This window comes from Colius striatus, chromosome 1, assembly GCF_028858725.1.
Source record: "Colius striatus isolate bColStr4 chromosome 1, bColStr4.1.hap1, whole genome shotgun sequence".
NCBI lineage: Eukaryota > Metazoa > Chordata > Aves > Coliiformes > Coliidae > Colius > Colius striatus.
In genome coordinates this window covers 148,272,328-148,285,802 of record NC_084759.1, presented here as the reverse complement: position 1 = coordinate 148,285,802, position 13,475 = coordinate 148,272,328, and the positions used below count along the sequence as shown (strand labels likewise).

General features: G+C 40.7%; 1 protein-coding gene across 1 annotated transcript in view; it reads left to right on the top strand.

Moving 5' to 3' along the window:
- Nucleotides 1–12,739, top strand: part of PAH (phenylalanine hydroxylase) — a 37,227-nt gene extending 24,488 nt beyond the window's left edge. The window contains exons 5-13 of the mRNA XM_010196172.2: nucleotides 1,212–1,279; nucleotides 4,039–4,235; nucleotides 4,597–4,732; nucleotides 6,020–6,089; nucleotides 7,332–7,388; nucleotides 8,412–8,507; nucleotides 8,835–8,968; nucleotides 11,964–12,079; nucleotides 12,696–12,739. Of these exons, the coding sequence (XP_010194474.1) occupies nucleotides 1,212–1,279; nucleotides 4,039–4,235; nucleotides 4,597–4,732; nucleotides 6,020–6,089; nucleotides 7,332–7,388; nucleotides 8,412–8,507; nucleotides 8,835–8,968; nucleotides 11,964–12,079; nucleotides 12,696–12,739 (918 nt within the window). The remainder of the gene's footprint in view (nucleotides 1–1,211; nucleotides 1,280–4,038; nucleotides 4,236–4,596; nucleotides 4,733–6,019; nucleotides 6,090–7,331; nucleotides 7,389–8,411; nucleotides 8,508–8,834; nucleotides 8,969–11,963; nucleotides 12,080–12,695) is intronic.
- The last annotated feature ends 736 nt before the right edge of the window (nucleotides 12,740–13,475 follow it).

The window sequence follows — 13,475 nt, the reverse complement described above, 5'->3', positions numbered from 1 at the left end:
TGGGAATAGACCAAGGTGCTGTTTGAAAAAAGAAACAAACAAACAAAAAGAAGATATAAAAAGGAATGAAGTTCTCTGCTCCAGTTCCTAGAATTAGTTAATGAGCTTTAAGAGGAAACCCAGCTGCTGGGGTAAATAGGTGTGAGATACATAGAGTGCAGAAAAAGAGAAATTAAAGGTGCCCGTGTTTTTAGTAGTTGAGTGATACAGGATTTAATCACAAATACCTCTGTGCCATGTTAATCTTGGAAAGCGCATTTTTTTACCCTACTATCTGCCTCTTTGTGACACACACTCCTAGATCTCCACTCTACTTTAGCTGCCTCTGCTACCTGGTTGTGTTTCATGGCCCCTCAATCCAGTCGCAACATGCACCACTAAGAGATGCATTCTTGAACTGCTGCAGTGCCCAGTGAGTTGTTGCTATTTGCCCTGCAGAAGTGTGTGCTAGCTTGGAAGGATGTTTCTCCACTTGAGGTGCTGAAGGAACTCCTAGCCCTGCAGAACTTTTGGTCTAAGTAGCAGACACACTGGGACAAGAAAATGGTTATCCTAGATGAAGATTTAGAGATTATATTTCTCATCCTTGGTTTTATTGGTAATTAGCTACAAAGGTCAAGATCCCAACCACAAGGTCTATTAGGCAGTCTCTGTGGTAATTAAATCCCTTCAAAGGGTTGAATTTGTAGTGCAAATAGGGCTTTTTGGCTTGCTAAGTGACTGCTGTTCTTCCAACTGTTTGAAAATGAACACCTTTAAGCTTAGCTCATGCTGAAAATCCACCTAAAAAGTCTGAGTGTGTTTCTGATGGGTTTTATCTCTGCTCCTCTAGATCAAGTGAGCTGTGCCAAAAATTGCAACAAGATTCATGAGAAACCAGAAGGACATGGTTATCTGTGTGCTGTTAATTTAGCATATTGCTCTTGCAGGAGAACATTGTTGATGCCACAAAGATGCCTATTTCGCTTTTCGTAGCAAGTGGAAATGAGAAAATGAAAGTACTTGGGAAGTGAGAGGTGCTGGGAGTGGCTGCTTTGGTGACCTCTCAGACTTGGAAGGGACAGTGCTCTGTGTGAGCAGAGCTGGGCAGGATGGAGGCAGCTTCCCCACTCACCTTCCTGCACTTGGACTGCACCAGCCATGCCCAAGAGGAGGAAGGCTGTTCCACATCTGCATTTGCATAGGGACTGACCATCATTGTTTCTCTTTAGGGGTTCAAAGATCCTGTGTACCGGGCTCGAAGGAAGGAGTTTGCGGATATCGCCTACAACTACAGACAGTGAGTGTGTGGGCAGCAGGGCTCTCACCCTGCTGGCAATCCCTATTTTTCCACAAGCATCCTCCTGCTGTTGGCTTTTCTCTGCCATTTGTTTAAATCTTTCTGTTCATGCATTTATCCCCAAATCACAGTAGAACAAAAGTAAATTGTTCCAGGCACACGTTCAGAAGAGAACGTCACCATCGCCTCCTTTCTTTCCACACAACACCCCTCTTCCCCAGCTTTGTTGTCTAATTGAGCTGCAGACTCCATTGCTACTACAAAGACCTGAACATTGAATAAAGCTGCTTCTGGTATCCTCCCTATTAAACTAGGGCTGGGGGAGGAGTGCCAATCATTTACATTAAAGCAGGAGCTGCATACACTATTAAGATAATGAATAACTTATGGTTCTGATGCTAATACAGTGCCTGATACTCTACTTTTATCATGTCTGACCCAGCTGCAATCAGCAATTTCAGCTCTCATTTCCCAAGAAAAATAAATGGAGATGATAAATCCAGTTAGAACAGGCTTGCTTGATTGCTTTCAGTGATCAGACCTGGAGGAAATAAAATTCTGTTCCCAGAACCACTCAAACACTTGTATCAGTACTACTGGGCCTGAGCCTTGCTGAGACTGGCAAAAACTGTGATTGCAAAGGATAAAGTAACATATGTTGTACATTTAGAGCTCCACTTTGCACAAGGCTGCAATGAAAATATAGTCTCTGAGCCAAAGAGCTAACAGCCTAATCACAAAATCAGAGATGAAATTGTAATGATTGATAGAAAGTGAAAAAAGTCAGGTGAAAAAAGTCAGGAGCCTGGTTTACAGCTAGAAAATTTGGATAAGAGTTTGTGGTCAGATGTGGATGGATCTAATGCCCATTTATAGGTATCCCACAGAAGATTTACCTTTTCTGCATAATGGTTAGCAAATTCTGATCTCTATTTTGCAGGCTTTCACCAAATTCTAATTAGAAATACATGAAAAAAAAAGATCTCAACCACTTTCTCCCTCCGACATTCAAACTGAAACCATCTTAGGAAGATGAAACCATTATATTCCAAGATGTAACTAATTAATATTTAGTGGGTTATCTAGACCCTCAGACATACTGGAAACGGAGCATACACTGACCAGTATCTATATCACAAAAGCAGCTTTTACATTAAATTCTTGGACTTTCCAATTAGGTCTTTCAATAACAGAGTAGTAATTGCGTGTGAAAGCCCTGGGCTTCTGGGGCTTGTGGAAAGAAGGATAGTGCTTTTTGTGAATTTGAATGTTGATTCAGGGGAGCCTAGATGGGTCTATGATGTCTTTTCCTGTATGCTACACCTGGTGAACATGCCTTTCAGGGTCTACAAGTGGGGAGGAGAGGTAAAGGGATTGTCTCCAGCATGGGGGAACACAGATGCAGAGAACCAGGCAGGAGAGGAGGGACAACCAAAGTTATCAGGCTTCACGGGAAGTATTTGAAAAGGCAAATGTGCTTAGCTTGTGAAGTTGCTACCCAGCTACAAAGGTGAAGTGGGTCTGGGGTTGTCTGTTTTGTACTCTTCTTGCCATCAATTTCATCCTATTGTGTCCCTTCTTTTGCACCTATTTTATCCTCTCTGCTCCTGCTGTTTGCCTCTTTGCCTTCTCTCTTGACACATTTACCCATTGTTTTTGTTGAATGCTTATTTTCCCTGACCTCTCTTTTCTCTGCTTTTAGCTTACCTCTTCCCTCTGCTTTCCTTTGATTTTGGCCCCATTGATTGCTGACGTTTTTTGATTGAAATTTGAAAGGTTTTTAAGCTATATCTTCCCCCTATATCCCTGGAAGGTGGTTAAGGATTAGTTAGGAGTGCCATAGGAACAACAGTCCCCCAGAAATCCTCATAATTCAACGTGATGTTTAAAGCTCTGAAGATCAAGGAGGGCTGATGTAGACAAACCGAAAAAGATGATGCTCCAGAGGAGCTGCCCTGAGGCTCAAGGAAAAAATGAGGGAGTAGGAGATGGTGGGGTGTCATCAAGAGTTTAACAATGGGTCTCTGGGGTTTGGAAAGCTGCAGCATTGTTACAGCAGTGATGTTAACCCTATTAAGTTACTTAAAACCCTTTGATTTTTCAAAGCTACTTGATTCACCTATGGCCTTATCATTATTGCTAAGGAATAGACTGTTCACAGGAGGCCAAACTACATTGCTTGTGATTGTCTAATTCCTTCTAGCTTCAACATAAGCTAAGCACATGGAGGCCTGAGGGTGGGATTTGGTTCAAAATTACTCATTGCAATTATAAAAAGGTCAAACTGGCTGGAGTCTGCATCTGTTATGGCACAGCACACAGATCAGAATTTGTCCGCCCCTCCAAGAAACCAGAGTTTTCTGGAGCTGATGATTTCCCTGTTGTAACCAAAATAATTAATGTATTAGAGCCAGAAATACAACAGCTGCTCCATATCTAGAAATGCAAATAAATTGAAACCAACAGACAACAAATATTTTCAGAAAAACATTTTGATAAGACAAATAAGCACAAATTTCTTTTTACCACAATAATGTAAGAAGCTGTCTAAAGGCCAGTATCTCAGCTGAAGGCAGTAGAGTCCTTCCCAGTCTGTGCCTAGGGGCAAGTGAGGCTCCTTTTGCACCTTCATTTCTCCTCACCTGCATGGGCAGCTCCTGGCCAGCCTATGTAAAACTCCTGAGTATGACGATGATGGCATAGAACATTTTCTCTGTTGGTCCTATAGTTCACACAGAAGGTATCCATTTTCTTTCCAGTGGCCAACCTATTCCTCGAGTCATCTACACAGAAGAAGAAAAGAAAACATGGGGCACTGTCTTCAGGGAGCTGAAGAGTCTTTATCCAACTCATGCTTGTTATGAACACAACCACGTGTTCCCACTTCTGGAAAAGTACTGTGGCTACCGGGAGGACAACGTTCCCCAGCTTGAAGATGTTTCAAAATTCTTGCAGAGTAAGTTTGAAACATATAAAAGAACCTAATAAAATAAAAGGCCTATTATCAGTGGGGCTGGTGCTCCCAGAGATTGAAAAGCAGTCCCTGCTTTATCACAGGCTCCCTATGGTGCTTGGGCACATCATTTAGCCTGTCCCAGGTCCCTCCCTCAAAATTCCAGAAGTACAATGGTACAGATGCTCATATACTGGGATGGTGGTATAGGTAAGTAGACATTTCCTTGCTCTTTCACAATTAAACACTGCTTAACATAAAGAGAGCAAGGAAAGCAACAAACTCTTTCCACTGTGCAGAGTCCAAATCAGGATAAATCAAACACACTAGCTGTTTTTAAGATACAATGTTTTTGTCCCTTCAGCCTGCACTGGGTTTCGCCTGCGTCCTGTTGCAGGCTTGCTCTCCTCTCGGGACTTCTTGGCTGGGCTGGCGTTCCGAGTGTTCCACTCTACGCAGTACATTCGCCATGCGTCCAAACCCATGTACACACCAGAGCCGTAAGTACTTTGGCATAGAAAGTGTGTAAAGTTGCAGCAGACTAACAGCAGGGTCAGCTGAACTGATAATAACCATGTGGGACTGTGGAGGACTTCTGGGAACAGAGCTAATGGAGAGCAGCCAAGTGACTGGTTTCTTCTGAAAACATTTTCAGAAGATTTCTAGTCTTTTTAACAAGCCGCATCCTCTTCTGTGGGTTCTTATAGGATGGATGAGACAGCTTTGCTACTAGAGGCATGCTTGTGTGGTGGCTGGAATGAGAGCGAGGAGTGGACAAAGGCATTTAACTTAGCCATTAGCACCCAAATGGTGGTGTGAAATCTAGTGCAGGAATTACTCAACAAGTTGCAAGCAAGCTTCTGGCAGCAAGATAGAGGAAACCCAGATTGTTGAGCGCTTCTATTTTTCAGTGTTATGCTGTAATGTTTTTCTCTGTCCCTGTCCATTTTCTTTTTCCACTTGCTATTTTCAAAACAATTTTCTTCCTCTGCTTCATATTTTTGCAATTCTTCCTTCCTTCACCATTTCTTTGATTCCTACCTCTTCCCACAACCTCCTTTTCCCCTCATTCTTCTGTTTTTCCTCCCAGCTTCTGCTCACTCCATTCTAAACCTGCACAAAGCCAGGCTGAAATGTCTTTGATGGATCTGGGTCTCCTGGGAACATCTTATCCCTCTCCTGTTCCAATTTCACCAAATCACTTCTCTGTCTTTGAAAATCTAGCAGTTGCTAGGTGAGTTCTTCCCTGAACATGTCTGTCCAGGTGCCAGCTTCAACTTGTGGTGAAAATAGTCCTACCTGAGGAAGGGCAACCTTCCACCTCCCAGTGGGAGCATTGGCCCTGGATAGAGTCTAGAAGTGAGCTCTTGAGGTACATGTTGGCCCCACAGTGAATTGCCTTAGTAGTCCAAGCTTCATCTAGAGAGGTTTCTTATCCTCAAGACTGAAAAGTCCATATTCTCTTTAGTAGGGTGATTTCTTTCTGGGATTTCCAAGCTGGGCAGGTAGTTAAACAGAAGGTTTTATTCCTTGAGGAAACACAAATAATGTATTATCTTTCTTCGGAGGGATGTATGATAGTAAAGCACTGAAACCCCTGGAGTGTGCAAGCATTTCTGTCACAAGAATAATTTTATAACAAAAGGTTTTCCTATGAATCTTGTGCATTATTTGCTGTAGGAGCAAATACACTACACTGTTGACTATGTGCTGACTCTAGGGCATTAATTCAGCATTGCTTGACTTTTCCTAAATTAAAGTTATTCAGATGTCATGTTTTCCTGCAGTGATATCTGCCATGAGCTGCTAGGACATGTGCCTCTTTTTGCTGACCCCAGTTTTGCTCAGTTTTCCCAGGTAAGTTGCTGAGTGGTTATCCTATTTCTGTAATTGAACACACCAGAGACTAGGTAAATCAGAGGATGATCCAAGAATTCTGAGGGGTGAGGTGGATTCACCTTTAAGCATACTATTTAAGAGTGACTGAGGCAGATTGATTTATTGTTTGAAATCTTGTCACAAATTTAGGTGAACTCATATACTCAAATTCCAAATGTCTGTCTTGTTTTTTTACAGGCAAACCCTTTGCAAACTCATTATCTAAAAACCTTTTTGCTTTATAAATGTTGATTCTTCTGTGCAAAGTTAAATGGCTCATGAGTCAGATGAATTATTGCCCCACCATGCAGTCCAAATGTTAGGGAAAGTGGAGACTTTTTGTTTTTGTTGTTTTCTGTTGAAGCCACAGAGGAGCCTGAGTAAAGTGAGGAACTGTCCCAGCTGCAGGCATGGGAGACAGCTGGAGAAGAGATTTCTCTTTGGTAGTGTTAATGTGCCTGGAAAAAAAGCCAAACCTCGGTGAAAGAGTTAACTTTTGACTACATTTTACCAGAAAAAATGAAAAAAGAGGAAAAAAGGAAGGCAGGAAGGATTCCTTCAAGATAATCCCTGCTGCACCTTGGTTTATTAGAATCTGACATGGTGATGGCTGCTCCTATGCTCTTGGTGCATGTGTGTGCAGCACTCTGATTTTTTGCACTGTGCAGTACTCACTGGAGCAAACCAGGAGGGGAACCTGGTTATACACAGTCTTATGTGACTGTCTTCTGAATCCAGCTATTTCATGCCTTCTGGTAAAATCTCCATTAGTCCCCAAGGTTCTTTCAAATCATACTCTGTCATTGAAAAAAACCCCTCATTCAAGGCTTCAGGAGAACTCCTGCAATCAAGGCTCATCAAAACAAAGGGTAATATGTAAGATGTGTGGGTGTGATTGATTTACCTCCTTTTGACCATATTGCTCCTTCAGATGTGCACTGTAGGCTTGATCAAAAGCCTATCAAAGCAAAAGGAAAATTTTGTTTGACCTCAATGGGCTTTGTATGAGGCACAAAGGATCATGCCTTGTAAATGACATTTGAACAAGACCCTTTGTTCATTTCTGGTTTGAAATTGATGTTGCATGATAGGAACATGTTCTGTAAACATTTGTGTGTGGTAGTAAGCAATGGTAACATTTAAAATGTGAGAATTACATAAGATGAGACAGGAAGAATGTTTGTAATAAACAGCTTGAAGAATAATGGTTTATTGTCACAGGAAATTGGACTGGCATCTCTGGGAGCTCCAGATGATTTCATCGAGAAACTTGCTACGGTAATTTAATAACTGAGAGCTCAGTTTTCCAAAGCACCCTGTGTTGCCACTGAAGTCACTGATAGAACTCCCATAGAGTTGAATGGGAGCAGAGTGAAGTCCATGATTGGAAAACCCCACCCTAATGAAACAGTTGCATTAAAGCAAAATAGCTTTGGCACCCATTATTCAAAGGGACAGTTGTGATTAAACACAGCCCATAGAAGATTTTTCTCCAGCACAAACACATTGGGCAAGATTACATGTTACTACACCCCCACAGGAAATTTCAGGAGGCAGCTTCAGTAGCTATTCTATCTTCAAGTATCTCTTCTCTCTCACTCTGCCAGGCAGATAATGCCCTCTGAAGCCAGTGTGACTCACCTACTCTGAGACTACTGAGATCCAGAGTTGTAAACTTCAAATGAAAACAAGGATTTGCCTAATGAGATTAGTGTCCCCTGTACCAACTCACCTGGGCAAAGTATTGCACCAACTTTGCTGCTTCTGATAGATAAGATAGTCCTTCTGAGCCAGAGCATCCCTTCAAAATGACAGACCAAGGAGTCAAGCTAGGCCATACACCACCTTCCTTCAATATTGCACTACCAGCCCTTTCTCTCTTTTGCTAATGCAGCTAGACACCCTCTATGTGGAACAGGACATAAACTTCTGTCAACTAAGGTTCAAACTTCAGCCAGGTTGGCCAGACAAAGTGAAGTTTTATTATTATAGTTTCATTATCTCTGCTCTGCTGACAAATGTAAGCATGGTAAAACAAAACTATGTTTGTAAGCATGGTAAAACAAAAGTATGTTTGTCAGGGAACTGAACTGATTTGCAGACACACTGAGTCTCACACTGTGTCTCTTCCAGGAGAAGAATTTCAATCTGTGGAGACATTTGTTGTATTTACACAGTTAATATTTAACATGTGGCAACATTTTAAATAAAAATGGGAACTCCAAATGTATTCAAACCATCGATGCGCACCTACTCTTTTGGATCAAGGAATCATATGTTTCTGTCTAATTTTCTTTCTAGGTTTATTGGTTTACAGTGGAGTTTGGACTATGTAAGGAAGGTGATTCTCTCAAGGCATATGGTGCAGGGTTGCTGTCCTCATTTGGGGAGCTGCAGGTGTGTTCTATGAAACAGAATTTCAAATGTGTTTATAACCTCTCAAATTTATTTTCTGAATATCTTAGGATCCTTATTTTGATTCATACTTTGTATGTAGATGTAGCATGAAATGTTGTACTTCATTGAAGAGCTCTAATAAATGTGTCAGTGTATACATACACATGGGACTCATATATACTTCTTAGTGACAGTGTCTTTGTATTCCACAGGATCAACTCTTTCCTGTCTGAAATGAATGCATGGCATTCAGTAGCTCTATGTTTATTTCACAGCAAATTCAAGCACTTTTGAACTCAAGTAAATTTCTGTCATTTTTGCTCATAGTATTGTTTATCAAGTAAGCCTGAGATTCAACCTCTTGTCCTGGAGAAGACTGCTGTGCAGAAGTACCCTGTTACTGAGTTCCAGCCTATCTACTACGTTGCCGACAGTTTTAAAGATGCAAAAGAAAAGCTAAGGTAATCAATTCAGTCATTCCACAGAAGACTCAATTTCTTGTCCATTGCCAATACAGTGGATCTCATTACCATAACAGGTCTTGAGTTGACAGTAAGGTTTTGAAAGGCATTAGAAAAAGTTGTGCAATGCTGAAAGAGAATAACCTGTTGTTACATTCAGAATCCTATTAGAGGCCATAAGGGGAGCATACCTTATGGTGAAGTTAAGAATTTGTGGCTAGTGTAATGAGGAGTTTAATCTGTGTAACCAAAATACAACAAAAAATTCTTATTAGTCAATGCTATTAACACATTAGTCAAAACTAGATGATTAATGCAAAAGAAGTTTCTTTAGCAATGCTGTTGTTTAAAGTTCATGTACAAGACATCTCCTAGTATCTACCTTTTTTCCTTTGAAGTTATGCTCACCCTTACATTTTCTTTTATGACTTGTCAGCATTTTCAGTCTGGTGGTGGGGATGAAGTTATCAAGTAATCAGTATCTTGGGGTCTTCGGAGCAGGACAGTGATGTTAATGAATGGAATTTCTTCCTGTCTTGTGAAGAGATGAATAGTGTTGATGCTTCCTTTCTTTGTCCTTAGCCCAAGATTTCCTCAGGGACATTTTTGTGTTTTCTAACATGCTTTACATTTTTCTCTTTATACATTGATCTGAAAATCTGTGTTACTTCTGACTTTAAAATTTATGTTAAATATTTTTTCTTTGTCCCTTTTGTTTCCTCTAAAACTGCTTTTCTTTGGTTTTTTTCCCCCTCAGCTTCCAAGTTTTTCTTTACATTGAATACTGACCAGTGGAAAGCTGTTGATAGCCTGGGGATCATTGGTATCATCTTATGCTTCTGCCTTTAAGGCCTTTGGTATCAGCCCATGCTGATACTCCTTTATGCTGCATCATTACTTGAGGGTCAGACTTAGGTCACTGCATACAGTGTAACTACTTCCTATTCCTGCCTATATAAAAATTATTAATGATAGGCATTACAGTACACAATTATTTAAAATTCAGTAAAACTAAACAAATCAGGTAATAGCTATATGATCATTAAACGGTTGTTATAACAGCTAAACAAAACTCCAAGCAAGTCTAATAACCCCAATCCGGAGGCCTATGTGGTTAGCTTAATATAGAGCCTCCAGCTTGTTACCAGCAGTGTGTTTACAAGACTACAGGGTTACACAGTAAATCTTTCAGTCGTTTGTGGTGCAAATGGAGATTCAGTTGCAGTTCAACAAGATTTTGAAATAATGGTCCGGATTCAATTCTGGTTCTTGAAACAGGAATGGCTCAGACTGTGTTCGGTGTTTAGTTTGGATTCTACCTCACAGCAATATTTCTATTTCTGTTTTAAAAAATCTGGATGTCAGCCAAGCCACTAGGGGTTAGCCTTGGTTCACACTTAACAAATTTTTCAGTTGGAGATGCCATTCAGGGACTTATCCCAGACCTGCAGTCTCCTTTCTGTCTGCCATTCATGGATAAACGCATCTTGAGATCCAAGGTATTCTGCTACCCTAGGCTCCCCAGCTCCAAGGCCTTCCTAGCTACCTCCTCTGTTTCTTCCTCAAGTCATAATAAGCCTGCAGCATCTCCTTCTGCCCTTTTCTCTGGTATAATACCAGAGAAACAACGTCTTGTCTTCTGGTTTGTGCTATTAATATCCTGCACGCAGTTTCTATCTTTGCATACTTTAACTGAGCAATAAGTTTCATGAGAAAGATGCTGAATTACTCTGTACAAACTATTGTGTACTTGCTCTTATTTGTTTCAGTGACAAAATTGGAAAAGTGATTATATTGAAACAGAGGTCTGTGGGTAGGTCCAGTGTCTGTTTTCATGGCTTGCACCCGACCATGTGTGTTGGCGTGTAATAGAAAACTTCCCTGAAAAATTATTCTGAGACTGACTTAAAATATTTCAGCTTAATGCATTCATCTTCTAGTTAGAATCTTACCTTCAGCTGAGATTTAGGAAGACTATTTTCTAATGTGACTCTCTCCCTTTAGAAAAACTGGACTGATCATAGAATCACGGAATGGTATAAAATTGTCATTATAGCCAACATACATTTTTTTTCCACTGCCACACCTTGTGGCCTGCTCACACTGATTTCCATTTGAGACAGTGTCTTTCGCTGATAATTAGTACTAAACTGAAGGAGCAATGTGGAGATGGCATCCAGCATATTCCACTGTTCTGGGCATATGGGATTTACCATGCTGAGTCCCAGTCTGTAGAGTGGGGCTCCACAATCAACTAGTACGTGCTTTCCTTCATTTTTCAGCAATAATTTCAGTAATCCAAAGCAGATATAGAAGCCAGTATCCTGCTGGGGTTCGTCCTGGAACAATAGCTCTGACCATCTCATCCCATTCAGAGTGGTCCTTTCCACAGTTCTGTGGTTATGCAGATTAATATTTTCCCAAGATACCAAAATCTTAATGTTTCTGCCATGGAATTAACTATTTTGCAGCAGAGAAGGCTGCAAATAAGGGATAGAAAGAATGCTGCTTCACTTCATTGACTATCTCCTATCTTTTCAATGACCTGGAAGTCACTACCGACCATGACAGAAGTTAACACCCTGCTTGCTATGCCTGGATGGCATAGATGCCTGGATGGCATAAGTACTTGATCTTATTTTCCTAGAAATTGTAGGTTTGGATCAGAATTCCTATATCTTGCATTACTGAAAGGAAAATGAAGTTTTTGAGTTTGATGAATAAAAACAACTACATAGTTGGCCTATACCGGGAGCAGTGTTGCCATGCAAAATTATTCCTGTTTGGAAAAAAAACAAAGGTGGTAAGGACAAATGCAGACTAAAGTGTGTTACAGAATGCTGTAAGTCTCAGATTGCTTGGCAGGAATCCCAGATATTTCCTCTCACAGATTTTCTTATTCTCCTCACCAACTAGTGTACATATGAAGAGAAGAGTGAATTACTGAAAAAAGGAGCTTTTCAAGTTTATATGTGTTTTTGTATTTTTGCCTCAGGAAATTTGCTCAGACAATCCCTCGTCCTTTCTCTGTTCGATACAACCCCTACACCCAGAGGATTGAAGTCTTGGACAATGCAAAGCAGCTGAAGAACTTAGCTGACACTATCAATAGTAAGGAACTACAAATTTGTTACCTTGAATTCCTCAAAACTTGGGTCAGAAGTAGAAACCACAAAGCAGATTTCACCTGTTTGCATTTTATGCTCTGAGCTTGATCAAGATAGAGCGGCATACCTCTCCTTCCTTGTACTAAAATTGCTTCCTAATTCTAACCAAGCTTTAAAATAGCATTTCCACTTGACTGTAGTTCGTTTGATCTGAAATATCTGGTTTCAGTGGAGGTACTAGGAAAGACCAGGAGGCCTGGTGATGGATTTCGATGCATAGCTTTAGCTGTTCTAAGTAAACAAGAAAATTAAAAGCTTGGCTTTAGTCACATTTCTTTTTGCCATTCTAGCCCTTTTGCTGATACATTTTCCCTCTAACATTAGCTATTCTGTTGAGAGTCAGAACCCCTAATCTTACGAAACATCCTTATATCGCTGAGGAAAGCAAAGGGCTGACTTTGTTGAACTTATTCCAGCAAGACCCCCATAAATGTGTCCCATCCAGTACTTCTTTGCTCACCTTTCTCACCTTCAGGAGTGGATATATAGAGTAAAAATATATATCAGTGTTAGAAATGGAATCAACCGTGGAATTAACTGTTCTGATTATTTCCTTTCAGGTGAGATGGGGATCCTCTGCAATGCCCTCCAGAAGATAAAATGAAGATTTGCTGTCACTCGCTAATCACTGGCTACTGACTAGAAGCTGATGTGGAAGTGGCAGTCTTCATCTAGCCTCAGTCTATTATTTTCCTGTGTACTGCATGAATGCTTATGTTATATATCTTAATTACACTAATCCATTTTTTCTCACTACTGCATAAAAATGACCTTAGTTCTGGGAATCTAGGGAAAGTCTCCATATGTCTTGTGCCAAAGGTCAGGAGAAGGAGAAGATTTCCACCATGCAGAGCTATAGTCAGCTGCAGTTGTGAGGTTGTATTACCACCCTGGGCCCAGGGACAGGATCAGAACAACCGATAGACTAATCTACCTTGTTTTCTCTCAGAGTTTTTCTTCCCTCAATCCTTCACATTTGTGCAATGTTCCCACGGAGTCCCAAGCTCTACACCTTTCAGGCAGTATACGTATACTGCTTGGCTCTGTGTACACCTAATTTTACACACAATCACCTCCATCCTGAAATGTTTTGTTTTCCTAAAAAGGTAACATTGACATTGATCCAAAACACACATTTTGGATGCACAGATACTATCTTTTCCAGATGATAGTGAAAAAGCCAGCAACTATGCTGTAAGCCAGCAACTATGCTGTATTCTCATTAACAAAGATTTATCACTGTGTATAAATATGGTCATATTTGTACAAGCACCAATTCAAAAAACATTTGTACAATCCAAGGACACTATACACTGTGATGTGTCATTGGTCTGCAGAGC